The sequence below is a fragment of the Meleagris gallopavo genome, chromosome 28 (assembly GCF_905368555.1).
Source record: "Meleagris gallopavo chromosome 28, MGAL_WU_HG_1.1, whole genome shotgun sequence".
Taxonomy (NCBI): Eukaryota; Metazoa; Chordata; class Aves; order Galliformes; family Phasianidae; genus Meleagris; species Meleagris gallopavo.
This window is the reverse complement of record NC_139431.1, coordinates 5,122,306-5,149,251: the sequence shown is the minus strand read 5'-3', so window position 1 is coordinate 5,149,251 and position 26,946 is coordinate 5,122,306. Positions and strand designations below refer to the sequence as shown.

At 55.4% G+C, this 26,946-nt stretch overlaps 2 protein-coding genes across 2 annotated transcripts; one reads left to right on the top strand and one right to left on the bottom strand.

Annotated features, from left to right (window-relative positions):
* The first annotated feature begins 9,378 nt into the window (after positions 1 to 9,378).
* FMOD (fibromodulin) lies at positions 9,379 to 16,277 on the top strand. The gene is made up of 3 exons (XM_010724415.4): positions 9,379 to 9,714; positions 11,854 to 12,864; positions 14,789 to 16,277. The coding sequence occupies exons 2-3, from the start codon at positions 11,874 to 11,876 to the stop codon at positions 14,938 to 14,940; spliced, it is 1,143 nt and encodes a 380-aa protein (XP_010722717.1). The 5' UTR covers positions 9,379 to 9,714; positions 11,854 to 11,873; the 3' UTR covers positions 14,941 to 16,277.
* Positions 16,278 to 22,659: 6,382 nt separating this feature from the next.
* BTG2 (BTG anti-proliferation factor 2) lies at positions 22,660 to 26,744 on the bottom strand. The gene is made up of 2 exons (XM_031557023.2): positions 26,460 to 26,744; positions 22,660 to 25,437 (listed from the first exon to the last, which is right to left on the bottom strand). Exons 1-2 carry the CDS (start codon positions 26,611 to 26,613, stop codon positions 25,097 to 25,099), a joined length of 495 nt encoding a protein of 164 aa, XP_031412883.2. The 5' UTR covers positions 26,614 to 26,744; the 3' UTR covers positions 22,660 to 25,096.
* Positions 26,745 to 26,946: the final 202 nt, after the last annotated feature.

Here is a 26,946-nt window from a genome sequence, read left to right as displayed (position 1 = left end):
GGAACACACTGTGCTAGAGCTGTGGAGACACCACCAAGAGCAGCTCACAGCTCCATGGTCTTGCAGCAAAGCTCTGATTAAATCGGAATGCAATGCACATCCGGAGGCTTTGCTGCAGAGCCGTCCTCCCCCATCTGGGAGCACAGCTCATGTCCCAGGAGCAGCCCCACGCCTGCCACCATTGGGCAGGACAGGAAGCAACAGATCCCAGCCTGGGGGTGAACACTGCCCTGGAAATTGTCCCCACAGCCAGCAGGGCAGCTGCACACCTGCCTTTATCCTAACTCCTTGCTTAGCAAGATGGCCCCATGAGCCATGCATCCCACACAACAGCCGGAGCTCCCAACGCCCAGCCCTGTCCCTGCACTCCCTGTCTCCTCAGCATCACTTGCTCACCCGCCGAACCACCCCCAGTTTCTTTCCACCAGACACCATCCTGACATATGAAGTCAAACCGCTCCTTACATAGCTCTTGGCTATCGCAGAAAGCAGCCGTAGCTACGGGCACAAACAAGCAATGTTTCCATCCCAGCCTTGTTCCAGCCCTATCCTGGTTGTCTGCAGAGCCGCACCCAGGACCCAAGCCATGCACAAGGAGCTGCTAGGTTTGGTGGCCCTGTGCCAGAGTTACTTAAAACCATGGGGATTGTGGCACCTTGGGTCATGCTGTCCCCATGCCTGGATCCCACAAACTATGTGCAGGCAGCCACCTTGGAGCCTCAGCATCCAGGCAAGCAGCAGTGTGGGGCCAGTATCAGTGATTAAACCCTTTGAAACACTCCTCATAGGCAACCTGCAGGGGATTCCTGAAGCTGCAGATGCTTCAAGACAACCTCGGTCAGAAACACTTAACTGAGATGGTTGGGAGAGAGAAATGGAGAGAAGAGAGGAGAGGAGAAAAAAGGAGAGAGGAGAGGAGAGGAGAGGAGAGGAGAGGAGAGGAGGAGAGGAGAGGAGAGGAGAGGAGAGGAGAGGAGAGGAGAGGAGAGGAGAGGAGAGGAGAGGAGAGGAGAGGAGAGGAGAGGAGAGGAGAGGAGAGGAGAGGAGAGGAGAGGAGAGGATGTAGCCTTTCAATACCTAAAGGAAGCCTACAAACAGCAGGGGAGTCAACTCTTTGAAAGGGGAGATAACAGCAGGACAAGGGGAAATGGTTTGAAGTTGAGGCAGGGAAGATTGAGGTTGGATGTCAGGGGGAAGTTCTTTCCAGAGAGAGCGGTGAGGTGCTGGAAGAGCTGCCCAGAGAGGCTGTGGATGCCCCGTCCATCCTAGAGGTGTTCAAGGCCAGGTTGGATGGGGCCCTGGCCAGCCTGGTCAGGTATTAAATGGGTAGTCCTGCATGTGGCGGGGGGGTTGAAGATTCATGATCCTTGAGGTGCCTTCCAACCCTGGCAATTCTGTGATTCTGTGAGAGAGCTACACAGCTCACATGGAGCAGAGCAAAGCTGAGAAGAAGCTCAGAAAGTGAGGATGAGGCGCAAGGGACTTCCCAGTGATGGGGGCTGCTGGAAACCTCCAGGATCATATTTGCTGTCTGGGGTAAAGCTGGGAGAAGGAGCTAGGAAGAGAAGCCTAGAAGGAATTTTTAAATGATTCTTGCAAACATTTCCCCAACAAAAACCCCTTTAGTCCTAGGGCGCCTGGCCATTTGCATGGAGCCAAGTGTAACATTTGCGCATGTAGAGCAACAAGGAAATGTATTTATTTTTCAGCACGTTTGCTGAAACGCTGTGTGCTGGGTGGGGAGCAGAGCTTTCCCCATGCCACTGCCAGCTTACACCAGCTCCAAACCCCCCAAAGCCCACATGCGACCACATCCCCTTCCCCAGGACACCCACATCACTTCTGAGCAGCCACAGCTTCGGGCCCAAAGAACATGCATGGTTAAGCAAAGGAATGAGAGGAGGGGTGGATGTGATGCTTGTGTCAGAGCAGCAGCAAAGCATGGGAGCAAGCGGCCTAGAACAGAATGAGGAGCTCCCTGGCACCCCGCACAGGGCAAAAGCTTTTGTCATGATTTAAAGCAAGCCAATGTGTTCCCACCACTCCCATGACACTGCAGGGAAGTATCCTGCTGGGATCAAGGCTATCTTTGGGCTGATTCCCATCTGAGGGTCCCTGGGAGACTGCACCAGCAATGACAGTGTTAGCTCATGGTTTCTTGTTAAACACATCGGAATGGAGACATTTACTTAGGATTTCACATTATTAACAACCACAGCAGGAAAAGGTCGGGGAAAGAAAAAAGCCCATGTTATTTCCAAGGGGAGACACTGAGCAAGAGGATGCTGCTGGGGTTTCCTCCAGCAGCTCCGTAACAAAGGGGAACTTCCCACATTAAAACACCCAGGGAAAGGAGTATCCAAAAAATCCCTGGAGGAAGGGGAGGCCTTGGCAGTGGAACCCTCATCCAAGGGTGAGCAGGATGTGGCCACGTGGGGCTGGGATGCCCCATTACGGTACTGCAGAGGCCGGGTACCACTGGCAGCATGCAGCCGTTCATCACCAGCCCCTGAGGCTGTGACGTGAGAGGATTAATTAATTTTTACACACTGCTCAGCGCAGGGCTGATCACGACCATGCATTATTCATGCATTCAATAACACAGCTGATTTATTAATGAGGAGGTCAGACTCCCTGGAAACGAAGGACTGTTGTAAAATCACTTCGAGCTGGGATGTTTCAGAGGAGCTGCTGGAGCGGAGCCGGCGCGGGGCCACAGCGCTGGGACGAGGACGGCACGCAGAGCTGCCCTGTTCCTTCCAGCCCATTAATCCCCGCGCTGCTTCGGAGGCGCACGTTCCTGCTCCAGCACGGGCAGACAGCCGTGCAAATGTAATGCGGGAGCCGGAGGAGCAGAGCGGGTCCATAGGGGCGGCTTCCCGGCTGCCTCCTCCCTGCTGCAGCGATGGAGGACCTGGGGAGCCAAAGAGACCCAGAGCAGACACATCAGCATATTGGCCTCGCAGGGAAACGGGAGGAGAATGCAGGCAGCCAACTCCTCCCTCCTGCTGGCTCAGTGGGAAGAGCTGGAGCCACCTCCAAAGCAAATGAAGGGAAGGAAATTCGTGCTGCAGGAGCTGCTTTCCCCGTGGTCACTCCCGAGTTCTGATGGCCCACCTATCTCTCCGTATTGAATTTGTCTCCTATTTGGGTGATCTTTTCCTCTCCTCGTCTCTTTTGGTGCTGCACAATCACAGAGGGATGGACGGGGGGGAGGGGGTGGACAAAGCGAGGTGGGTGCAGGCAGCAAACAGAAGGGCGATGGCTGGGATGCTTTGGAGCAGGATGGGGCTTCTCCTGCTTTGTCATTGCAAATTATTGCTGCTGTGGGGTTGGGGCAGCAGCACAGGGCAGGACATTGCTACTGTTTTGCACTTGCTCCTCTGTGGGGTGGAGGGCAGCCAGCAGCAGCAGGGAGATGATCCTGTTCCTGCAAGAAAGCTTCTCCCAACACTGAAGAGCACTGAGGGCAGGAGAAGCCCCAGTGCCACACTGGCTGCAATGGATCAGCACAGCTGGCGGCTGTCTCGGCTCTGACCAGCCCGCACACACTGTGCTTGGAGAGGGCCAGCAGAAATCAAAAGAAAACAAAGCAAGAATCAAACAGCAGCACGGCTGGGGCACCGCTCAGCCCAGCCTCCCATTGCAAACCAAGGACAGAAGGGCTGGGGGAGCGGGGTCGATAGCGAGGGGTGAGGGAAGGGACACACAGCCACACAGCCTCGGGTGCCAACATGCGGTGGGGATGCGTGTGTCCTGCCCTAGGAGTAGCTCAGCCCCTGCAGATGCTGCCCTGCATCCCCCAGGCAGGAGTGGGTGTCACTCCATGCCGGCATCCTGAGTGGTGTCAAGATTCCTAGGCCCCAGCACTTGGGGCTGTGGAGAAGAAGCAGCTTTGATCATCACTAATTATTGCTGCTGGGCTGACAGCACTCTGCTGTCCCACCCCCAGCTCAGCTGTGCCCGCCCACGTTCCCCAATCGCCCCACGCTGTAGCTGGTTTGTAGGTGCTGCTGCTGTCCACCTTCAGCCGGGTGGACGGACAAACGGACAGTACCAGCAGTGTGCCCCACAGCCCGGGGTATGACAGAGGTCCTGAAGCACCACTGCTCCAAACTGCAGGGATTAAACCCTCAAAGCACATCCCCCTCGATGCTTTTTATTCCCCCTAAACTGCAAAGGCACCGCCCAGGTCCCCGAGTTCCTGCTGAAAAACACAATTCAGCTGAACAGAAGCAAAAGCAGAGAACGCCCACACCCTCCTCTTGCTCCTGTTTATCTCCAAAGTTTTTCTTTAAAAAAGAAAAAGAAAAAAGAAAACTAAAACACGCCTTCCCTCAATGTGGAGGAGTGCTGCAGCCGAATATGGAGACGGGAGATGGAGTGTGGAGGCCAGCGCTTCGCTGCAGTGCCCCTGGCCATGGGCTTAGAGGCTGCCGGCTGTGGGACCTGAGATTTGTTTGTGAGCACGGGAAGCCAGGTGGCAGAGCAGGCAGGAACACTAATGGGTTTCCCAGGCAGTTGATGTTATGCTTTCAAAAAAAAAAAATTCATTTTTCAGATGCTTTAGAGAGAAAAACAGTCCATGCTCCACTGGGGAGAGGAGCTCTGTGCAGTGACCTTCCTGAACCAGGGTATGCCAGGGGAGCAGGGATGCTCTGTGCCCATCGCATGGCTGCAGGCAGAAGGCAGGACCAGGTCCCACCTTCACCCTTCTTCCTCCAGCCCTGCTGCCCCCCCAGAGCCAGCCTCATTTTGGAGATGGACAGAAACAGGGCAGTGTGTGTCAACCACATCAGCACTGTCTGGCAGGTACACACGTCTGCATGCACGTTGCCTCTTCTTGTTTGCTCCCTGATGCAGCTCAGGCTGCTGGTTATGATTTATTAATCTCTGCACGGGTTTATATTTGGCTCCAAGAGCGTCTGCAGCCGCGTGCAGAGAGCGTTGGGTGCCGGGTGCCGTCAGTCTGCACCGAGTGGGGCTGGGACAGGGCTGGGATGGGACCATGGGGCTCTGCTTACAGAAAACGTGATTGAGATCTTCCCCATCCAGGAGCCTCAGACGATGGGCTGGAGTGAACCTGTTCCCTTCTGCTGTTTGTTCAGGAGAGCTGGGAGGCTTCCAAAGGGAGCCAAGTGCTCAAAGGGCCTTTGACAACATGAATTGAAGTCTCTGAGCAAAGAAACACTGCATTTTTTTTCCTTCTGCTCCTTGGGCAGCTGCAGCCAGCGTCTGGCAGAAGTTCTTGCAACCTTGATGCACAGTGGGGAGAGAAGGGGAGAGAAGGAAGGTTCTTCCCTAACACGCCTCCCTTAGCCATGGCGATGTTTGCAGCACAAAGCAGACGTCCAGGGGCAGCCGAGGGAGCGACTGCATGAGGAAATGCTTCATAGTTTCCAGCTCTGTTCTAAATTAGGCACTTAACCTTTTCAAACACATTTGATGGTGGTTGCAGCGCAACCCGCTTTGTGCACAGCCCAGGGCCGTGCTGCGAGGAGCACTTCCATGAGGAAATCCAGCAGGTGAGGTTTGCAGGGGAGCAGATCGGAACGCACACGGATATTCTGAGGCCATTTGTTACCCAGAGGCACACTGATGGGGCCAGGGGCTGTCAGGAAGTTGTCCACCCCATCATAACCCGCAGACAGCTATTATTACCTCGAGCACTGAGGCCCCAAAAGAAGCCCATAATTACAGTGGGACAGCGCAGAGCCTTCCCCAGCTAAACCATCACCCCCAGTGCTCTGCAAAGTAGAGCAGCCGGGTAGGAGACAGGTCTCCCTCCCCCCGGGTAGGGGGGAAGGCAAAATAGAGCCATTTGCAGCCATCTCCCACCCCAATTTCAGCCAGGAAAGACCCAGGCTGAGCTCTTGCAGCTGATACCACACAGAGAAAGCTTTGCAGCACGTCCCATGGAAGGAGACGCGCCTGCACCCAACTCAAAGTTTCCAGCAGAGCCCCATGGCCCAACCGCTGTCGCGCTGTCTCCGAGTGACCGATTCTCATCGCCTCAAATCTCGGTTCAAGAATGTTGTTTGGGTTGCAGAAAATATGCCTAAAAGAGGGAAAAAAAAAAAAAAAAAAAAAAGAGAGAGAGAGAAAAGAGAAGAAGGAGGCCAGGGTAAGATGAGGAAGGTTTCACTCTGTCCTTCCGTGCTGACCACTGTATTTCTGGAGAGGAGAGGAGAGCACAGCCCCAGCTGCAGCAACCACCAGATGTTGAGTGCAGTCCCTCTGCGCGGCTCGGCCAGGGCTGAGCCCCAAGGATCTGCTCCCCCTCCTTCCATGATTTCCCCACATTTCTCCCTTTCCTGGTTGGGTTTAGCTTCTGGCACTGTGGACATCCTTACAAAGCAAGAGGGGTCTGCCAGCTGAGGTGGGGTGACAACCACTGGCGAGTGACCACCACTAAGGAAGCTGTATGGCTGCTCCTCTGGGCACAAGAGAGGCAAACCCCTCTGTGGGTTTAGGAGCCCAGTGAGGGGATGGAGAGGTGAGAAAAAGAAGATTTGGCTGCAAACATCCAGAAAGGCCATGCAAACCTGGAAGCCATAGTCCTCCAGGGCACCTCTGCTCTGGTATTTGGAACAGGAGACTGGCAAAGAAGGGGCTCCAGACCATGGCCTCATGATGTTGCCCACTGTGGTGGCTCTGCAGATGTTGCCTCATTCATTTCCACCTGTGCACGCTGAGGCTCAGGGCCTCCCTGGCAGCTGGGACCTTCATCTTCAGGAATTGGCTTTTCATTATAAAGTTCAGGAGGAGCCCCTGGGAGCCCCCAGGTGAAAGCCCAGGTAAGCAGAGCCAGCACCCCTCACCCTGCAGCACCACAGACCAACGGGCACTGGAAACCAAAAAAAACAGGGAGGGAGAGGACAGAGCAGCGAGCAGCTCCAGCATGGCCGAAACTTCATGGAAATGTGGAAGAGGCAGTAATAACATTTCCACGAGTAAGAAGGGAACTGATCTGAAGTAGCCATGCTTTATGACAGTCGTTTTGGATGCGCGTGGGACATTTAATAGCTCAGCATCCACCAGGAAGAATGAGCCTTATCCTTAGCAGGAGCACCAGATTGTTTTGATTCTTCATTATGCAATGGATCATTTGCTACCTGTGCCAGAGCGGTGGTCCATGCACAGGACAATGCTCCAAGCTCTAAGTTAAAGGCAAATTTGGGCCAGGTTTGCTGGTTTCAGATACAAAGTTCAGGAGCATTTGATCAAAACAACTGGAGCAAACCCAACCAAAACAGACACTGCTCACATCGGTTTGGTTTAGAAAACCAAAGCAAACCAATACAGACATCTGTCTGGCTCTGATGAAATGCAGACTACAGCTGTTAAGCGTAACTGCGCCGGATGGGATTATGCAGTGATAGGGACCATTGGCTTTGAGAAAGCAGGATAGCATGTTCCCAGCTCCTGGTACCAGTTCAAGTCTTCCTTTGAACAGTAAGCCATTGGGAAGAGGTGTCTATAGATGTCCAAAAAGTTTGATGAAAGTTGAGGACAGTTGCAGAAACTTTGCACTGGCCTGAGATGAGCAGTAGCATTGAGGTCTTATCAGCAGCCTGTTCATGCCAGCAGAACCAGACAAATCAAGCAGGATCACCCCAGGAGTGGCTCAGGAGACAGTGGCCACCTGGAACATGAGATTACAGGGTTAACCAGATAAGATTCACTTCCCTGAGACAGCCCCAGAGGACATTGGAGCTGGGCAGGATGATCAGGCAGAAAGCCCTGGTAATGGTGGGGAACACTGAAACTGAGCTCCAGCATGTCATTTTGTTCTGGTTTAGGCTGGAAAAGGGAGATGTGAGCATGGGTACGGAGCCAGCCAAGCACAAGGGCTCTGTGGGACAGCCTGCCCCAGGGCTATGCACCCGGGGTCAGAAGTATTTTTGACTTCCAGAAGGTGGAGAGGCCGCCTTCCTTATCTAACTTAGCTGCGGACATGGTGCTTTTCCAGAAAAACATCCAAGCCCCTTGCAAGCCTCTGAGCTGCTGGCCAGCAGGACACCTAGAGCTGCCAGAGATGTGGTGCTTGTTGACAGCATCCAAGCACCGAGCAGCAGATGTTGCTGGCTGCCCTTCCCGGGAATGGGGCTGGGGCAGCAGGAGCCCTCTGAATGGGGTTTCCCCCTGCACCACCCCCAGACTCCCCCATACACACACCAAAGGTGTGAGCCCTTTCTCAAGCTGCAGTGGCAGTGCCCCACAGGGACAAAGAGGTGCTGTCAGCTCAATTGAAACCCATGGGGAGGCTCAGAGAGCACCCCCTCCCCCCCTACTTGATGAGGGCTTCCTCTTTACCTCCTTTGGGGCAGCACAGCCCCTCATCCTCTTTCCCCACTTGAAGGCTGCTCTCCCCGGAGCAAGCAGCACTCTCCCTGCGGCACCACAGAGAGCTGTGCTTTCCAGGCATGCTCTTCCTTCCCAGCCTCACATCCTGGCACAGTCCCCACTGTACAGTTTGTCCCTCACAAACCTGTCCATGAACCACCCGCACATTCCTCCTCCCTACAGTGAGGAACACAGATTGATAAGGATCTTTGCAAGTCTCCCCAGGGGCAGAGGATGTTTTGGCTGGGAAATATCAATGGGAAGCAAGGAGAAAGCAAGCCCAGAGGGAGCATGGCACCTGCCAAGCTCACTAAATAACTGCAGGCTCCTCAGCAGAGCCACATGTGCTGCTGGAACAGGGCATGGAGCAGCAGGCAATGGGCGGTCAGGGCTCCTCTTTCCTTCTCCCTGCAGATAGAAATGCTTCAACAGCCATCAGAGAGCTATGGCCAGTGCTGAAGCGTGCAGGGACAGGGACCAGGAATCAGCACCCAGCACTCCACAGCTTTGCAGGACGCAGTGGGCACTGCATAGAAGGAGGTGCTGCAAGTTGCCATGTCCACAGTTCTGTCACCCAGAACATGTTCCCCACCCCAGATCCCCTTCCCAGGAGCTTCAGTGGGGACCCCTCAGCCCTGGGTGGGAGGGCACAGGCAGTAGAAATGCCAGCTTGTCTCCTTTCAAGCTGAAGAGAAATTCCGAGTGTCACAGTGGCCCTTTGGTAGGCAATTTATTTACCTTGGATGCTGCAGCCTTATCGTTCACAGAAATGTTTATCCTAAATATTTAATAACAGGTCTGCATAAACGGAGGTTTCCTGGGGAAGGAGCCCAGGCTGCAGTTGGGGAAGGCACAGCGTCCCTTCCCTCAGTACTGCGAAAGTTGCAGCTACTTTGTCACTTCTCCCCAAAAATCACATCCTCAGCACCTCAAAATCAGGGAGTTTTTCATCTGCCCAGAGGCTTCTTCATCACTTCCTGATGAGAAACACAGGAGACCTAACAACAGCCCTTTTAAAAACAACATCCCCGATTCCACTAACTCGTTAAACAGAGAGAGCCTGAAAAGTGCCAACACTCCTATGAGAAAAGACGGGAGGGAGAGAGAGAGAGGGAGGAAAGAAAAAGCAGGTTATTTATAACGCCAGGCTGTGTTAGGGTCTCTTCAGTCTCTCCTGCAAACTGTCTGCTGCTAGGAGGTCACTCCCAAAAAACCTGCACAGCCCGTGACCTGCAAGCACAGTGTTTGATCTGGGATCTAGGGCGGGCAGCAGTCCTTGCACACTGGGAGACGCACTCACATGCTGCTTGACACACAGGAGATCCCAGAGCAGCACAGCGAGGCTTTGGAAAGGAGGCTCTCTGCTTGGTAAGTCCATCTCCATATTTATTGATTTTTTTTTTTTTAAAGCTCAATTTCCATAGCCCTGCTATGCCACGCGGAGCACATGCCAGCGACACGGGTGGCACAGCATGGGTGCCAACGTGCCCTCTTCTGCTGCTGCCCCAAGCAGCAACTCCCCAAATATTTGCCATGGGATCCACACACCCACAGCACATGCAGCCCCCCCAGCCCCACACAGCTCTGCCAAATCTTCTGCTGCTTGTGTCATGCCTGCGATGCCACTCGCTCTAAATCCTGCTCCCTCCCTGAGCAACGAGCTGGCCCTGATGGGACACATGGCCCCCTAGCAGAGAACAATGGAGGATGGAAGACTGCATGGATATTGTGCAGATGCCACCCAAAAATGAGGCTGAACGCTCCAGAGAGGGGAGAGCAGCCTTCAAATGGAGCAGGGGTGGCTGCTGAGGACAGGCATTAGGGCTGGTGGCAGACTGAAGGAGGCTCTGAGAAAGGGGCAGAGAGTCCTGGATCCATTCTGCCCCACACAGAAGGACCCCAGGAAAGGGCAGCAGCTCCAGAGCGGAGCAGACAGCTCTGTTTTACCAGGCAGAGTGCCCTGGAGCAGGAGGGAGAAGGAGGAGGAGAAACTCTCCTGCAACTGCCAAGATCCCGCCACACATGCAGCAGCCAGGAAGGCCATGGCTCCTCTGCCCCTCAGAGCAAGAGAAAACAAGAGTCGTGCCTGCCTCGTTTGGTCTCAATCCCTGGTTTCTTCCAGCAGGAGCAGCCTGCTAGGGTCACTCAGGGGCAGCCCTGGGCAGAGCTGTGCCCTCTTTGTCTGATGGGTGAGCGATTCCCTCCTCACTGCTGTGCCAGGGCAGGGGACCACCATCCTGCTGGCTCCTCAGGAGCACAGTTTGGATGAGAAAGAGGGAATGGATCCCCAAGGATGTAACTTGGGAATGACTAGTAGGCACAGCCAGCTCAGCCAGCTCTACCATCACAGCTCTGCAGGGCTGGTGACAGCCCCCAGCATTGCAGGGGTCGGGTGGAGGAGAAAACCACAAAACCTGCTGTTTTCACCATTTTCCCAGCTGGGTCAGAGTGAGGATGCAGCTTGGTTTCCCCATGCACAGCAGCACAGCCACGTGTACAGGAGCCCGCTCTCCCCCTCCAAGCAGCACGACTCAGAGTATTTCCTGGAGGCATTTCAAGCCACCTCGCTCTGCGTGCTGTCATAGCCATGAGGCTCAGGGAAGGACAAGAAGCCATAACTGGTGTTCTCCCTCTGGCAGTGCAGTGCCTTGAGACAGTGCAGCAAAGCCCACACCAAGCCAAGGGGCATCAGAGCTGTTGTGCAGTGCTGAGCATCCAGCTCTGCTCCCAGCTGGTCTCTAGCCCTACACAGACTGCTTCCCATAAACAAGGTCCCAACGGCAGCTCTGGGGACGTCCCTGCTGGCCTTGATGGGACAGCAGGTGACAGTTGATTCACATCAGGACAAGAGATGAGGGAAAACAACTCTAAAATGGTTTCAGTTCAAAATAAGGCAGAACTTGTTTACCAGGATTTACATCAGTCTTGGGACTGTGATGCACTGTGAGCATCCAGCATGTCTGTGGGGGAGGGAAGAGCTGGATTAAACCCACAGCAACTCACGTCGCCAGCAAGCACAGTATAAATATAGCTGCATCGAAACATGCCTTGAGCTCCAGCAACCTGTTCCTGCAGCTCCCACTGCTTGGAGGGCGGTTGAGTCCCTTCTCCTCCCTCCTGCATAGACAAGCAGAGGCGAATTGGGATGCTGCAGGCACAGTTGTGGCCTTGCACCAACTCTGACAATGGGCCCCCGTTGGCATCCTCTCCCCAGAAACAAGAGTGGGCAAAGAGCTGGCAAGAAAACGGGCACTAGAATGTTTCTAGAAAGTGTGAGACGAAAGAGGGGGAGGTCAGGTAACTTCAAAAAAGGGAAATGCTGGAAAGCACATTTGTTTTAATAAGATTCCCTCAGGTCATCCCAGTTCATCGGCTCTGCTGCCAAGCGCCATCAGCTCCACATCCCAACCCATTCCACCCAAACCCACTCAGCCCAGCCCGCAGGGAGCAGCTCACCCATCTACGACCCCTGCACTGGGCCTGACTTTGCTGCTGGTTCCCCCCCAGGTCCCTTTAGTGCCAGCACCATGCATTGGGTCACCATCCTGCTCATCGCCGGGCTCTGCGGAGCCTCCCTGGGCCAGTACAATGAGGAGGAGGACCTGGCATGGCTGCAGTACTACATGCGGCAGTCCCGGATGTCCTCCTACAACTACATGCCCTACTACGAGGATGAGAACAGCCCCTACGTTTACTCGTACCTCCCGGCCCCAGACACTGAGGCAGAGCCCATCCCTGAAGCTCAGCAGGCCTCATCCTGGCAATGTCCCCAAGAGTGTGACTGTCCCCCCAACTTCTCGTCAGCCATGTACTGCGACACGCGCAACCTGAGGTATCTGCCCTTCGTCCCCACCCGGATGAAGTACGTCTACTTCCAGAACAACCAAATCACCGCCATCCAGGAGGCAGCTTTCGATAACGCCACTGAGCTGGAGTGGCTCGCACTGCACAACAACCAGATCAGCAGCGAGAAGATGGGCAAGAGGGTCTTTGCCAAGCTGAAAAACCTGGAGCGACTGTACATGAACAACAACAACCTGACCAAGATGCCCAGCCCCTTGCCTCGGTCCCTGAGGGAGCTCCACTTGTCTTACAATCAGATCTCCAAGGTCCCCTCCAATGCTCTGGAGGGCCTGGAGAACCTCACTGCCCTGTACCTCAGCCACAACTACATTTTTGAGATGGGAGCATCCCTCAAAGGGCTCAAGTCCTTGATCCTCGCTGATCTGAGCTATAACCACCTCAGGAAAGTCCCTGATGGGCTCCCGATGGCTCTGGAACAGCTCTACCTAGAGTACAACTACATCAACACGATCCCTGATGACTATTTCAAGGTGTCTCCCAAGCTGCTCTATGTAAGGATGTCCCACAACAGCCTGACAAACCAAGGGCTCTCTACCAACACTTTCAACAGCAGCAGCATCCTCGAGCTGGACCTCTCCTACAACCGGCTCCAGAAGATCCCCCGGGTCAGCACCAACCTGGAGAACCTCTACCTTCAAGGGAACCAAATCAACGGTGAGCAGACGCATGTCAGTCACGTGTGGTGGGGATGTGGAGGTGGGGAGGTGGGAACTGTACTGCCCAGCAGGAGGCTGCCCAGGGAGCGGTTTGAGCAGGACACTGGAATTTGGCAGATCTCTGACCTCCTCGGTGCAAGGCTGCAAGGCAGGAAAGCTACTTGATCTATTGCGAGCTCTGAGATCTCCTGTGTGATGCACAGAGACATTGCTTTGGTTTTATTGAGCATCTTCTGGCTGGACATGCCAGAATCGTGGGTAGAGGCTGATGCACAAGCTGGGGAGGGGCCTCCAAGGATGAAGGGTTACCAAGAGAGCTGGGAGGGTCACTGAACATGGGAACAGGCATCACCCTTGACAGGGCTAGTGTGCGGCTCCAGGCAAACCCTGCAGTGCTCAGTGGTCTGCAGCACTGGGGCCGGCACATCTCCCTGCAGCTCCTCTGCCCTCCTCGGCAGGATGCCCTGAGCTCTCCAGCTGCAGCTCTCCCAGTCTGACACCTCCAGTTTATTCTCAAGCCTTCAGCAATCCACAGGAGATGTGACTCTGGTCCTTCCCCATCTGGCAGAGGTGGCCCTGATGATCCCCATCCCTCCCCCAGCCCCTGGAAACCCCCAGACCTCCCCAGTAGCCACTGCCTGCAGCTGATGGGTACGTCCTCACCAGAGTTGTGACAGGCAACAGCTTTTAGTTTTTAGAGCATCTTCTGCCAGGACTAACATTCACTCTATTTAATACACACTCACACATACACACAAAATGAATGGTTACTGTCTGCAAAATAATAATAATTAGAACAGCAAGCAAACTGCATCTGCTGGAAAAATCCCCGCTTGCTTCTCACCTGGCAGGGCTGAGGGCAGAACCCTCCAGGAGCAGTGCTTCTGCACCGGCGCAGCCATCAGTTGTTGCAGGGGAAACAACCCCATACTGAGGAACTGACAGAAACACAAAAACAAGAACAGATTCCCAAATGTTTGCTTTCAACATTTGTAGCTGTTAATGTCTGCCCACAAATGCCATGAAACCACTGTGGGCTTTCCACGCTTGTCCGAAGCTCTGCTCCAGATTTGCAGCAGACCTCTGAAGCCCCGTGTGCCCTTCGGTGGAGAGTGGGCACTCGCATCACATCTGGGTGCTGTGCAGCCCCCCAGGAGACGCTGCTGCCCTCCACGTGCCCCCTCCTGCCACCAACCCCCCGTCCCCCCGCCTCTCCTCCCAGGCTGCTTCAGACAGCGCGGAGCTGCACAGCCCCTGAGGAGCACAGGCTGAGCGCGGACGGTGAGAGTTTGGGCTGAGGGCTGCGCACCCCAGTGCGCCCCAGAGCCTTCTCCAGAAGCTCTCGGCCTGGAGCTTTGCTGCCCCCTAGGCGGCCATTTCTCTCCTAAGTCCCACACAAAGACGAGATTTGTTCCGTATCCCCCCTGCAGAGCCAGGGAGGGATGGGCCTGATTGCTGCAGATAGCAGTGGGTGGCAGAGAGAGGAGAGGGAACACGGATGGGACGGGGACCTCCTCCCACAGACACAGTGCCTGGGTGGTCCCGCTCCCCATCGGTGCCAGAGGGTCTGGATGCTGCAGCATGGGACGACTCATGAACTGCAATGGCCGTTCCCTCTGAAAAGTGATGGTTTTTGTCTGACACCACCCAGCTCTGTTCTTTTATCCTACCAGGACTCCAGCTGTGCTGGGCAAAGCCACAGCTCCCAAAGCCCTGAGCATGCACAGCCTCAGCGCTGCTTTGCACTCCAGCTGGAAGCGCCAACTGCTCTGCTGGTTTAGGATGGAAAGGCGTGGAGTCCAATTTAGCTGTAAATTGCTAATTTAGGGTTGTGATCATTGTTCTCCTGCTCGACCTGCGTCAGCTGGGCACTCTCTGACCCACTGTAGAACGGGGCCCTGACAGCTTTCCTTCCCCTACAGAATTCTCCATCAGCAGTTTCTGCACTGTCGTGGATGTGATGAACTACTCCCGGCTCCAGGTGCTGCGGTTGGATGGGAATGAGATCAAGCGCAACGCAATGCCCCCTGATGCCCCGCTGTGCCTGCGGCGTGCCACCGTCATCGAGATCTAGCCTGCTGCCAGCCCTGCTCCTCAGGACTCTGCTCCCTCCTTCCCAGGGAGACACTCACTCCTATTTTAATGCAGCTTGACAGTTTGACTTGGCTTCTGCAATAGTACAATAAGGATGCTCCAATGCCAGCCCACACAGGGGGGCAGGATCTGCTCATCCCTAAATCCCTCCCCTCCCCCCGTCTCTCCAGCCTCACAGACCCCATGTAGCCATGCCCCGGTCCATGCAGGAGGCAGTGGGGAAGGAGGAGAACTCATTCCATCTCCAAAATGTGGTGCTAAGCGTTCGGCTCCAGATGTGGGTCCTGCAGAACCACCCCGGTGGCTCCCCCTGGGCAAGGGTTTGGTGATTGCTTGGAGCTCATCAGGTAAAGGGTTACAGATTTCCCAACCACCAGCATCTCTCTCTCTAGGATGGGAATAATCAAATCTTTATCCTTACTTTCCCACCTTTCCCTGAAGCTTCCTGCTCCAAACATCAAGCCAAGAGGAAAGAAACCTTTCCTGCTGCTGCCCAGCAGCCTCCAGCTGCTGAGGTCAGAGAGAAACTCTTAGAGGAGCAGCCATGGCCAGAGGGACTCTCACACCTCCCTAGGTTTTGGGACAGGACTGGGGCCGAGAGATGGGCACATTGCAGTGCCGACACCCCACAGAGCTCCGGGTCCATGCCAGGAGCAGCCCTCTGTCCCTGCTGTCCCTGCCCAGGCACCAGGTGCTGCCGTGAGAGCAACTGGGCCACATTCTGGGTCTGCACACAGCAGTGTCCTCTCACTCTTCCAACACTACCCCATTGCTGTGTGCCACTCAGCTGCAGCTGCCCCAGCTTAGGGAGAGCAGCCCCACAGCAGGTGAGGTTTCGAACCAGGTGGGACCCACCTGGGTTTAACAGGGGAGGGCTTCACTGCTCCCAAAATCCTGGTGCCTGATTCCTGTACTCACCCATGCTGCAGGATCTCCCTTCTCCCACCCCTCCCACCTGCTGGCACAGCTCTGGGCTTCCCGCCCAGGGAATTGGGCTCTCCCATTAAGAATAAACGATGCAGCAGTAATGTCTGCATGGGCAGCACATCTCGATTTATCGAGAGCCGAAACACCCACTTGGTTCCTTGGACAGGCTACTGAGAACCAAAGGGGCAGCTGAGCTTTGAAGATGACCTGCAAAGCCGAAGAGGTCATCCAGACCCTCTGCATTTAAATTGCATGCTAACATTATAGAAACAAAACAAAACAAAAAAAAACCAAAAACAAAACAAAAAACAAAAAAACCTGCACTATCACCGGCGCATGAACTGTAGATGTCGTACCGACGAATAAAGCCCTTTCTGTAACTGCACAAAATGTGTTTGAGGAACCCCAGCACCGCGTGGAGCCGCTCGCAGCTCAGACCCTGTGATAATGCTGCGCTGTGCATCGGCCGTCTGGTGGCTGCTGCAGGCACTGCAATGCACTGCGGGGTTCGTAGAATCTTGGAGTGTTGGAGTTGGAAGGGATCCCTCAAGGCCATCCGGTCCCACGCCCTGCGGAGCACAGGGACACCCACAGCTCCATCAGTGCTCACAGCCCCATCCCTGCCCTTGGGGGTCTCTGGGGATGGGACATCACCACCTCTCTGGGCAGCCTGTGCAGTGCCTCACCGCCCTGACTGAAAAAGACTTTGTTTTTATATCCAACCTAAACCTCCTCTCTTTTAGTTTGAAACCATTTCCCCTTGTCCTATCACACAGACCCAACTATATAGAGTCTGACCCCTCTTTCTTACAGCCCCTCTAGATACTGAAGGCCACTCTCAGATCTCCCCACAGCCTTCTCTTCTCCATGCTGCACAGCCCCAGCTCTCAGCCTGTCCTTGCAGGGCAGTGTCCCACCCCTGGGATCACTTCTGTGGCCCTCCTCTGGATGTGCTCCAACAGCTCCACGTCCCTCCTGAGCTGAGGACTCCCTGTCTGGTCCCAGTGCTCCAGGTGAGGTCTCAATGCAGAGCAGAGGGGCAGATCCCCCTACCGGCCCTGCTGGCCGCGCTGCTTTGGACGCACCCAGGATACGGTTGGCTTTCTGGGCTGCGGCCGTCGGGCAGCGGGAGAGGCGCTCCGGCCCCACTTCGCTCACCCAGGCTCCATCTCCTCCGCACGCCATCGCTGCCCCCCGGAGTCACAGCCCCTGCAGGGACAAATGGACACGAGTGGGGAGACGAGGCCGCGCAGAGCTCACGCACGGCTCGTGCCGAGCTGCCCCGAGGGGACGCTCCGTCCTTCCCGGCGGGGCGGCCGCAGTCGCGCCTCGGTATCAGCGGGGAGGGGGGAACGAAGGGCAGGGGGGCTGCGCGCTCCTCCTCCTCCGCTCTACCCCACTTCTCCCCCCTCCCCCCAAAAAGTGGGAGATCCCATTGGTCCTGCGAGCCCGCTGGCGCCCAATCAGCGCCGTGTTGCTGTGAAGGGGACAGCAGGATGGGGGCTCGCGTCCCCTTCCTCCTCCTCCTCCTCCTCCTGTTGCTGGGAGGAGCGGTGTTCGGGGCCGCAGCGGTGTCCCCGCGGGGAGGAGGAGCGCGGGGTTTTGTCTGGACTCACCAAGAGGCATAAAGGAGGGGAAAACCCCAAAGCAACTGAAAGCGATTCCGATTCCCCTCCCCCCCCCCCCCCCCCCCCGAGGTGTCCCCATGGCTTTGTGGGGCACCGCACACCACGACCAGCAGCTCCCACAAGGACGAGCAGGGCTTCTCCACAGCCCCCCCCCCCCCGAAACTCCCTCACATTTCAGCTCCCAAAGTCCCCAATTCTTTTTCAACATTTTTTCCCACACTTTCTTCCCCTCCTTTCTTCCTGCTTTCCCCCCTCCCCCCCTTTGAAGCATCCCTGAGCTCAGATCTACCCAGGCCACTCACAAACAGCCCTTTACCACCACATTTCTCCATGGGATTTATGTTTCAACACCACCATCTCAGATATTACCCTCTGGGGACACAGATGAGAACGAAGCAAAGGACAGCTGTGACCCAAAGCCACTCCCAGGACACGAGCGCTGGGCACAGCACACACACCCCGTCCTTCAGCATTTCCCTTTGCTCTACTCCCCCCAGCCTTAACCTAAAACCTTTATTGTTATGATGTTAGGATGTGTTGGTGCAGACAGCCATTGGGATTTCTGCTTTTTTCTGATTTCTGCCATGCCACATTTCTCACACTGATGCTGAGGACAAAAGGACTGAGTCCCACACGCAGGGCTGTCTACAGATGGGCAGCAATAAAGGTTGATTATTAATAAGCCACATGGATTCAGGCCACGGCAGCTGCGACATTGCTGGGAAGAGATAAAGAAAATTGCAGAGGTAGAGGGAAAACATGCCAAGGTGGGGGACTAGTGCGTTCCCAGCAGAGATCAACCGGACCTCAAGCACTGCCTGGCCCCACATTATGGAGGAGAATGAGGATTGGAGACTACCCAGCTCCCACTCCTCCACACCAGGGCTGAAGATTTGGGACGTAGGGTTTCAATGCTCAGGCAGCACTCAGTGTGAAAGCTTTGGGGACTGCTGGGCAGCCCAGTGCCCCCGCGCTGCGGAACCCCAGGACAGGGCAAGAAATTCCCAATCTGTTTGGCTCCCATTCTTGCCTCCCCTTTTGTTCCACTCACCATCTGTCCCACAGCCCCGCGCACCCCGCGCTCCCTCTGCACGTGCTGTAAATATCAAGCTGAGTTTTGTTTCTGCTTCTAAAGGCACAGTGCACCTAGAGCCATGCTGCAGTCCCAAGTGCCAGCCTTAAAGCTACGAGGGCTGGCACTGCCAGGGGTCCTGTTGTTCCTTCCTGACTGCTGGGATCAGGGGGGCACAGCCCTGCCATGCTCTGCTCCTTGGGGATTTGTAAGTGTGCCATTCTCTCTCAGAGCCATCCCTGGGGGAGAAGGGGTCCTAATCACTCTCTAGGGGAGTAGCACCCCAGCTGCTCTCCCAGCCTGGATTGCGGCCTTTTACCTCACAACAAAGCCACCAACCCGTCAGCAAGGGCAGCTGCTCTGCTTCAGCCTGGTCCTTCCCCTTCCCTGTTTTATCTGGGGCTATAATAGACACAAACTCCGGGGTAAAAGTGTATTGTCAGAGGGAAAATGGGCCTCACCCTCCGTCTGGCAGCTGGGAGCCAGGGGACGGCGCAGGGCTCAGCGGGGCTCAGGGGCATTGTTGCCGTTTCCATAAGGCTTTTCCTGGTGTGTCCCGGAGGAGCAGTGCTGCACACAGTGTGTCACCAATCCCAGCTCACTCAGTGGGTAACGGGGCACAGAGAAAGCCCAACATTCCTCATGTGGCTCTGAACCCCCACCTCGCAGAGACCTTCAGGTGCTCAGCATCCCAGACAGTGACCGGAGGCAGGAAGTGGTGATGCTCCCATCCCAGGGCCGGCCAGGCACCGTGTCCCCATTACTGCAGTCCCTCAGCGTGCTTTGGGAATGGGAGTAGGGCACAGCCCTCAGAGACAGTGGCACAGCGTCTCCAGGGACATCAGGGCACAGCTCTGTCCCTATGGTTCATGCCCCACAATGTGCTGGGACATTGCACTCCTCCCAGCAGAGTGGAGGACAGAAGGGTTCAGGGCCAGGTTGCCCAGTGCCAACAGACTCCTCATACAACAATAATTACTATTAGAATATTTAATAAGAACAGCATGCAAAGCAGCAAGCTCTGCCCTGACCTGCACGGTTTGGGGAGGCCGCTTTTCTCCCCAGCGCTCCCAGCCCTTCTCTTGGAAAACAAAAGGTGCAAAGTTCAGTGATGCATGAAAGAGAAACAAAACCCGGTCCCCAGCCTCAACCCTCCCACCCCCCCAACAGACAGATGGCAGCAGTTGTCCCCGCACACCAGTTGCTCACTGTTGCCAATAAGCCCCTTTATCCCCCAACAGGTCATAAATGAGAGCGTTGGAGCTCAGCAGCCGCTGTCATGGAGGGGCTGAAATGGGGACAGAGACAGGAACGGGGATGGGGACAAGGATGGGGATGGGAATGGGATAGTATAGGAATGGAGACAGGGATGGGGATGGGGACAGGGCAGGAATGGGGACTGAAATGGTGATGGGATGGTTCTCCCCGTGGCATGTGCAGTGGAAAACAAAAAAGCAGCTCTGTGCTGCCTGCCCATCTGTCAAGGCCCCAGGAGACACAGTGGGAGAGCGGCTGCGGTGAGGCAGCCCCCAGGATCCCATTCCCCTGTTTTTACCAAGGATTGGAAAAGGGTGATCTTCTCTGTGCTGGTGTCTGTAGGGCTGGGGGGGGACACACAGGCTCAGGGTCAGGGCTGCAGGGAGCTCAGGCTTTGCTCTGCAGATGGTGCGAGGGGAAGGGAGGAAAGGTCTGTCAGGACAGAGGGCAGGAAGGGAGCATGGCCTCCCAGCAGGATCTGCTCTGCCAGCCCTGCTGAGAGGCAGAAACCAGCAGGAATTCACACACAGCACAAGACGTGGGTTTGCTGGAGCTGGTGCTGCTGCAGCCTCTCCAACCACACAAAGCACCATCCCGTTGCTGGGCCACGTGAGCGCAGAGTTTCTCCGGCTCTGGCAGATCCTGGGAAGATGGTTTGAGCTGCGCACACCACAGGTGACAGCGTGCCCTGGGCATCCCCTCCCATCCCCAGGGCTGGGGCAGAGCTGCTGCATTGCCCCAGATACAGACACCCATGCAGTGATTGGCCTCAGCTGAGCCGACATCACCACTCCCGTCCCAGTGGCAAACCCCCGGCAGGAAGCACCTGGAGGAGTCCGACCCCACGCTATGTGCTGGGGTGTGTGGAGGCTGGGTTTCACTTCTGCTGATGTTGCTTTTCTGGTAAGTTAGAAGTGAGAAATGCTCAGCTTCTGCTAAAGGGACCCCTGGAAAGAGTGCAAAATGAACACACAAAAATCCAATAATATTTTGTCATGAATTGAGCAAAATATCTTCATGGAGTCTGTCCACAGTGGTCACTGCCTTCATGTCGGGACATTTTCCGCAGCTGATTTGGACTTCGCACAAATGGCATTTTTCCAACAGACAGCCCCAACCCAGCAGGAAGGACAGGTGGGCAGAGCAAAGGGCATCGGGCAGTGCTCCGGCCCAGGACACGTCGAGGATGAATGCTGGTTTGTGCAACGTGCCAATTGCCGGTGGTAAGGGGAACCGACCAACCTGGACTCCTTGAATCAGACACTTTCAGCATGAAACATCCAAATTTTAAAAATAATAATAATAATTTAAAAATCCCAGCAGAAATCCAGCAAAAAGCTTGGCAGAAAGAGTATCAAAATGGTAACAGGAGGTGGGGAGCAGCAGTTGTGCCTTTATTTACTTCCAGTCTGTCCTGAGCTGCTACTGGGGTGTCACCCTGCACCCCTCCCCTCACCCCAGAGCTGATCCTGAGGGACCGCGATCTGACCAGAAGGAAAATGACGAGCAAAATAAAAATAGGAGATGAGTCACCTACGAGAAGGCCGATGGGCAGTCCTGGCGGCTGTGCCATAGTGCTGACTCCTCACTGAACACTCCTCTACATGAGAGCTGTGTTTTTATCCAGGCTGGGAGCACTCCAGTTTTGGGCCATTGCAGCTCTGCTTACGGGGACTCAAATGGTGGTGGCTGCAGCCCTGCAAGAGCCCAAACAGAACCCATGGGCACAGCGGGGGCACGGGCTGTGCTGGCCCCCCCGGATCATGCATACAGCAAATGGGTACCAGCCCACCACTCTGTGCCTTTGAACCCACATGACTCCAATGTAATCAGCAACAACAGATGCCCATTCCTCCCTAACAGCCCTGTTTCACAAACAGCAGCAATTTGGGTGTGCTTATTGAAACTAATGAAGGGATGAGTTCAAAAAGGAGTGGCCTTGACAGAACACCAAAACCAACACACCAGCTGTTTTCCAGGCAGGATAAAAGCAGGAGGGGGACGTGGCTCTGTTCCCAGGCTAGTGCCCACACCAGCATCACCTCTCTGGAAGCCACCAGGGAGCAGCTGGGGGGTAGCAGTGCCCACAGTCCAAAAACTTTTGGCAAGCGTGGGACCAAAGCTAGCACCTACAGAAGCTGGCTTTGCTCAGTGCCCCTAAATAAGGTCAGCACGAAGAGGAGGGATGAAGCACACAAGCCACACAGTGAGCAAGCTGCAGTCACCAGCCTGGGCACAGCTGAAACAGGATCTCCCATGAATCAGCCCCAGGTGCCTTTGTTGTAACAGCCCTAAGCATTGCCCGGACATCACGATCCTCTGATCCCTCAGCTTTCCTCCTGCTGACTCAGCCACCCCTGGAAGGAGGGCAGGAAGGGAGCAGGGTGGCACCCCCAGATACCCAGGAACTGCCCCATGCCTGGCTCATCTCATTACCTGCTCATTTCCAAGGTGAACAGTGGTTCTAACATTGAGTAAGAGACCTGGCAGGCAGTTCTATGCCCTTTGTGCTCTGCACTAAGTCCCCCAACTGCCTCTGTGGGACAAGCCAAGGCAGCCCCAGGAAGAAGGGCAGCACCCCACAGGCCCACGTTACTCATCAGGCCCAGCCCCATAGCCCAGCCCCCAGCTCTGCAGGGCCACGCTCAGCCAGCATGTTGAGTAAGCAGGTTTTTCTAAACCTTCTCTGTGACACAGCCCGAGAGAAGCAGTCACCCACACTAACCAAGCCCCAGCAGCACCATGTGGTCACAGGCTGGGATGGAGGCTGCAGTCCACCCCCCATCATCAGCCCAGCAAAGAAATGAGGCTCAGCAACGCTGCTACGTTTTTATTAAAGTAACAAAAGCATAACAATCTGTACACTCTGTATATAAAAACACTACTGTACAATTAGTAACCATCCATTTCTTCCTCCATGGTAGCTTACAAACTTCCCACCACATCCACCCAATAAAAAAAAGCAGGTCCCGGTCAACAGTCCAGCTTTGTTTAAACAGTGAGAGAAACCCCCCCAGCTCCCAAACACCTTCTGAAAACACACCATTCAGGCTTGTAGGCAAGAAGGCAACAGCACAGTAATTCACAGCTTTTACAAGGAACCAGCTACAAGAGGAAGGGGTTGCACCTGAATTTCACTGGGCTTGAAGCTAACAAGACACTTGAAGGTGAGGCTCCTCCACGCCAGGGACAAGGAATGGGACGTGGCTGCTTTTGTGTTAGAAGCAGGAGCACAGTTTAAGTGCAACAATAGCATGTTCCTTTGGTGTGGGCTGTTCCTCTGAAGTTCTTTTCTGCTAAGAAGGAGGGAACAGTAACAGGGAGGCAGACATTAAAGCCCAGGGAAGCCCACACCCAGTCACAAGGACCAAAGCAAACAGCATTTATCCTGAGCACACTGCAGTTCCCACACAAGCAGATTTGAAGCAAGGACTCCAGAGAGCACCCTGATGCTTTCTCCTCTGAAAAGGGAACTTGTTTTTTGGAAGTTCCCAAGTGCTCCCCTCTTGATGATGTCACCTATTGCACCAGGGGAAAAGTCCCAGCACTTCAGTTCAGCTTCTGCTTCACTGCTGTGAGGAACTGAAGTGATGCAACTCCAGAGCCACCGCCTCATACTGCTCAAGGACAAAGTAACAACATTTAATCAAAACGCTGGTTTTCCAGTTCAGGAAATCATGATTTGAAACTGCTACAGGAATCTGTAAGTTTTCCCATGTAAGTAGTAGTCAGAGTTGGGGAGCTGCACTTCTTTGTTTTCATGTATTGAGAAAAAAGCCAAGCAGCAGGAGGCTTCCTTCCTCTCCCAGAGCATCCATGGTTTTGAAATATATTGCACAATTGTCTGAGAACTTGAACCCAAGGCTGGGAAAGAGCAGCTGCGGGATGCCAGTCAGCTGCTAGCTCAGGAAGGAGGAAGGTTAAAATAAAAGTGTTCTGCAAAACAGATCTGAGGAAGTTTCATTAGAACAGGCCACATCAATACCCTGAATTTCCCCATCACTTCTACTGGGATCACTAGAGGAGCACCAGCTGGTTCCAAGAAAGGCAATGGATCTCATGCTGGTGAAGGCTCATTCCCCAACAGGCAGTGTTTGGGGCAGCATTTTCAGCCCTCTGGCTTCTGCGGGTGGGGAGGGAACCAAACCCTGAACACAAAGTACCAGCGGGACAGTGAGGAGCTCTGCTTCAGGAGGTGAAGGGGCTGGACATTGTGCAAAACAGGTACCAAGAAGCCAGAACCAGACACTGCCCCTTTGAGGTCTCAGCTGGGACAGCTCCAAGGCTCAGCCACTTGCTGAGCACCCAGGGGAGGAAGGAAGGGAGGAAAAGATGTGAATTTAAAAGCAACATGGACACCAACCCCAGGCAGCCACAAGTGCAGGGGAAGAATCTCCCAATACTTTTAGATTTAAAGAGAGAGGGCAAGAGGGGAACTTACACACTTCTAGGGCACAAGGCGAGTTGCTTCAGCTCTTCCAGAGAAGTGATGTAGAGCAGTATCAGCATTGGATTAGGCAACTTTTACACACAAGAGGGGACGCAGCTGCAGGGCATGGGCTGATGTCTGAACCCGCTGGAGGAGGAAGGCCTCACAGCTCAGTGCTGGTCAGGGCCTGCAGCAGCCCCCCCAGCGAGCAGCAAGCTGTGGTGACAGCCAGGTGCTGGGCAGCACCAGGAACAAATAGCACTGGGTGCCACCACAGTATATACAGTATTGGGAACCTCCACTGCACAGGAATCCCACGGTTCCCAGCACCACCCAGCCCTTGGGGTTACCAAACACCATCCCCAGAGAGGTCAGACCAGCTTGGCCATGAGTTAGTGAAGGAAATGCAGTAACTCGCTCATCCCTTCCTTAACAGGGCTGCAATGCTTGGTGACACCGCAGTACTGCTGGGTACCAGGATGGAAAGGAGGTGACACTCAGGTCCTGTCACCAGCCACACTTCCCAGCTGGCCTCCTCCCCCTCTTCCTTCATTCCAAGCTGCCCAGTGAGCAAGCCAGCTCACCAAAATTGCCATCCAACACTAATTAGGTAGATATCAGCTTCATAATAAAAACCTCAAGCCTGCAACAGCTTTTAAGAAAAGGCACCTAAAAACACTGCTTCTGTCTGAAGCAGTGCCTGATATTTTAATTTTTCCTGGATTTTCTTAAAAAATATAAATAGCTCTTCATTTTAAAAATAGATCCTCGGGTGAGGTATACAGTAGCCCATGTCTTGGCAGTGTAAGGACAAGAGGAGTATTTAGCTGGAGACAGTCATGATGTAGTTCTTCGAAGGGCTAGTGCGACCTAACATCATCTGGTTCTTACAGGTAAGCATCCCATAGGAGCTCACAGGCTTGGCTGCTGTCGCTTCATACAAGACACAGATGGAGCCGTCCTCACCAATGCGGTACGAGACCTCATAGGGGTCCACCCAGAGTGTGAGCTCGCTGGGGAGGAGCTGGTAGAGCTGCGGGAGGCTGAGTCCGATCTGGCTAGCTGCCTTGCTGATAATGGGGTCCATTTTGTGATTGATCCGGATGCAGCGGTACCCAGAGCCTTTGAACGGCTTCTCAGGAAACCAGTGGTGTTTGTAGTGCTCTGCAAGGGAAGCGAGAGGGGAAGCACGGTGAGCAGGCGTGGAGCAGCAAGGTCTGCATCTCACTGCAGTCCTGAGGGGTCCCACATCTCAATGCAGGCAGAGGAAACCACGTCCTGCTTCAGCCACCTCTGTCACAGCAGCTCCAGAGCAGAGTGCTCAGCTGCACAGCTGCCACTTGCAGAACCCAGGGCAGAATGCAGTTCTTCAGGTCCTGGAAAGCCCCAGTAGTGCCATGGGGGCACCTCAAAGTCTCCTTACCCCAGGACTGGGGTGGTTGGGGGAGATACAGTATCACCAGCAACAAAAGCCTATGGTCAGGGAGTGGCAGATGGATCATTTGGGGCATGCTGCTGCCCCTTATCTTGGCAAAGCAGCAGACAAGTGCCCTCCTTCGGGCTGATAGCACCAGGGCTGTGCTGGGACGAGAGTCTTGCACCACCCAACAGGACACGGGGTGGATCTTCACTTGTCAGGGACGGGGCACAGAGCCCGGCTTTGGGTCCCCCAGAGCAACCTCCAGAGAGGGTGCTGAGGGCACAGAGCCCTCCACGTGGGACAGACAGACAGCTGTAGGGCTCAAGTACCACAGAGACACAGGTAGGTGCCCACAAGGACACACGTGGGTGCCCAACACCGAGGGGGGGCACTGCCAGGTAGCAGAGAAGGATGCAGGCAGGAACCGGCAAGGGAGCCCCGACCCCGGGAGCGACACGGAGGCTTCTAGCCTCGACAAAAGGTGCCGAGGACAGAATGGAGGTGGACTACGCTCGCTTCGGGCCGCCCCCGCAGGGACCGCGAAGCCTCAGCCCCATCCTTGGAGGTGCCCAAGGCCACGGATGGGATCCTGAGCAGCCTGAGTTAGTGGGGGGGAGGAGGCACTCAGCCCACGGCAGGGGATGAGGCTGGGAGGGGCCATAAGGTCCCTTCCAATGCAACCATGCGGCGATTCCGCAGTTCCACGACGACTAATGTCCCTTCCGACCGAAGTCACGCTGCGACGAGCCCTCCCCGCCCCCCTCACCTGCGAGCGCCTCCCGCAGCGCTCCGCTGAAGACCTGCAGCTGCTGCTCGCTGACGCAGCCCCGCGTCCGCAGCAGCCCGGAGACGAAACCGACGGCGGCGGCGATCTCGGGCAGCATGTCGGCCCGCGGGGGGGCCCCACGGCGCTGGCTCATGGCTGGTGGGGGAGGGCTGGCGCTGGGTCGGTGCCTGCCGGCTGCCTGCCTGCCTGCCTGCCCGGCTCAGCACGACGCCACCCGACTCAACTCGCAGTGCTGCCGCCCGCTCCGCTCCGCCCTTTAAGTACCGCCGCGCGGGGGGGCGGCAGCGGCGCCTCGGAGCCCATTGGGCGCGCGGAGCGGTATGCAAACAGCGGCTGAGCTCAGCGCGGTGGAAGGAGTGACGTCGGGGCCGCCGTGAGAGGGCGGCGGGGGGGTAGAGATGCTTACGGGAGGGCTATTTTTGGTCTGACCTGGGAGGGGGAGGAGGAGGAAAAAGGGGCCAGGGCC

Excerpts from the sequence above, each read along its gene's own strand:
- FMOD (XM_010724415.4), top strand. The coding sequence starts at position 11,874 with ATGCATTGGGTCACCATCCTGCTCATCGCCGGGCTCTGCGGAGCCTCC. Across the intron at positions 12,865-14,788 it reads TCAAGGGAACCAAATCAACG|AATTCTCCATCAGCAGTTTC; the intron begins GTGAGCAGACGC and ends CTTCCCCTACAG.
- BTG2 (XM_031557023.2), bottom strand. The coding sequence starts at position 26,613 with ATGAGCCAGCGCCGTGGGGCCCCCCCGCGGGCCGACATGCTGCCCGAG. Across the intron at positions 25,438-26,459 it reads GCTGCGGGAGGCGCTCGCAG|AGCACTACAAACACCACTGG; the intron begins GTGAGGGGGGCG and ends CTTCCCTTGCAG.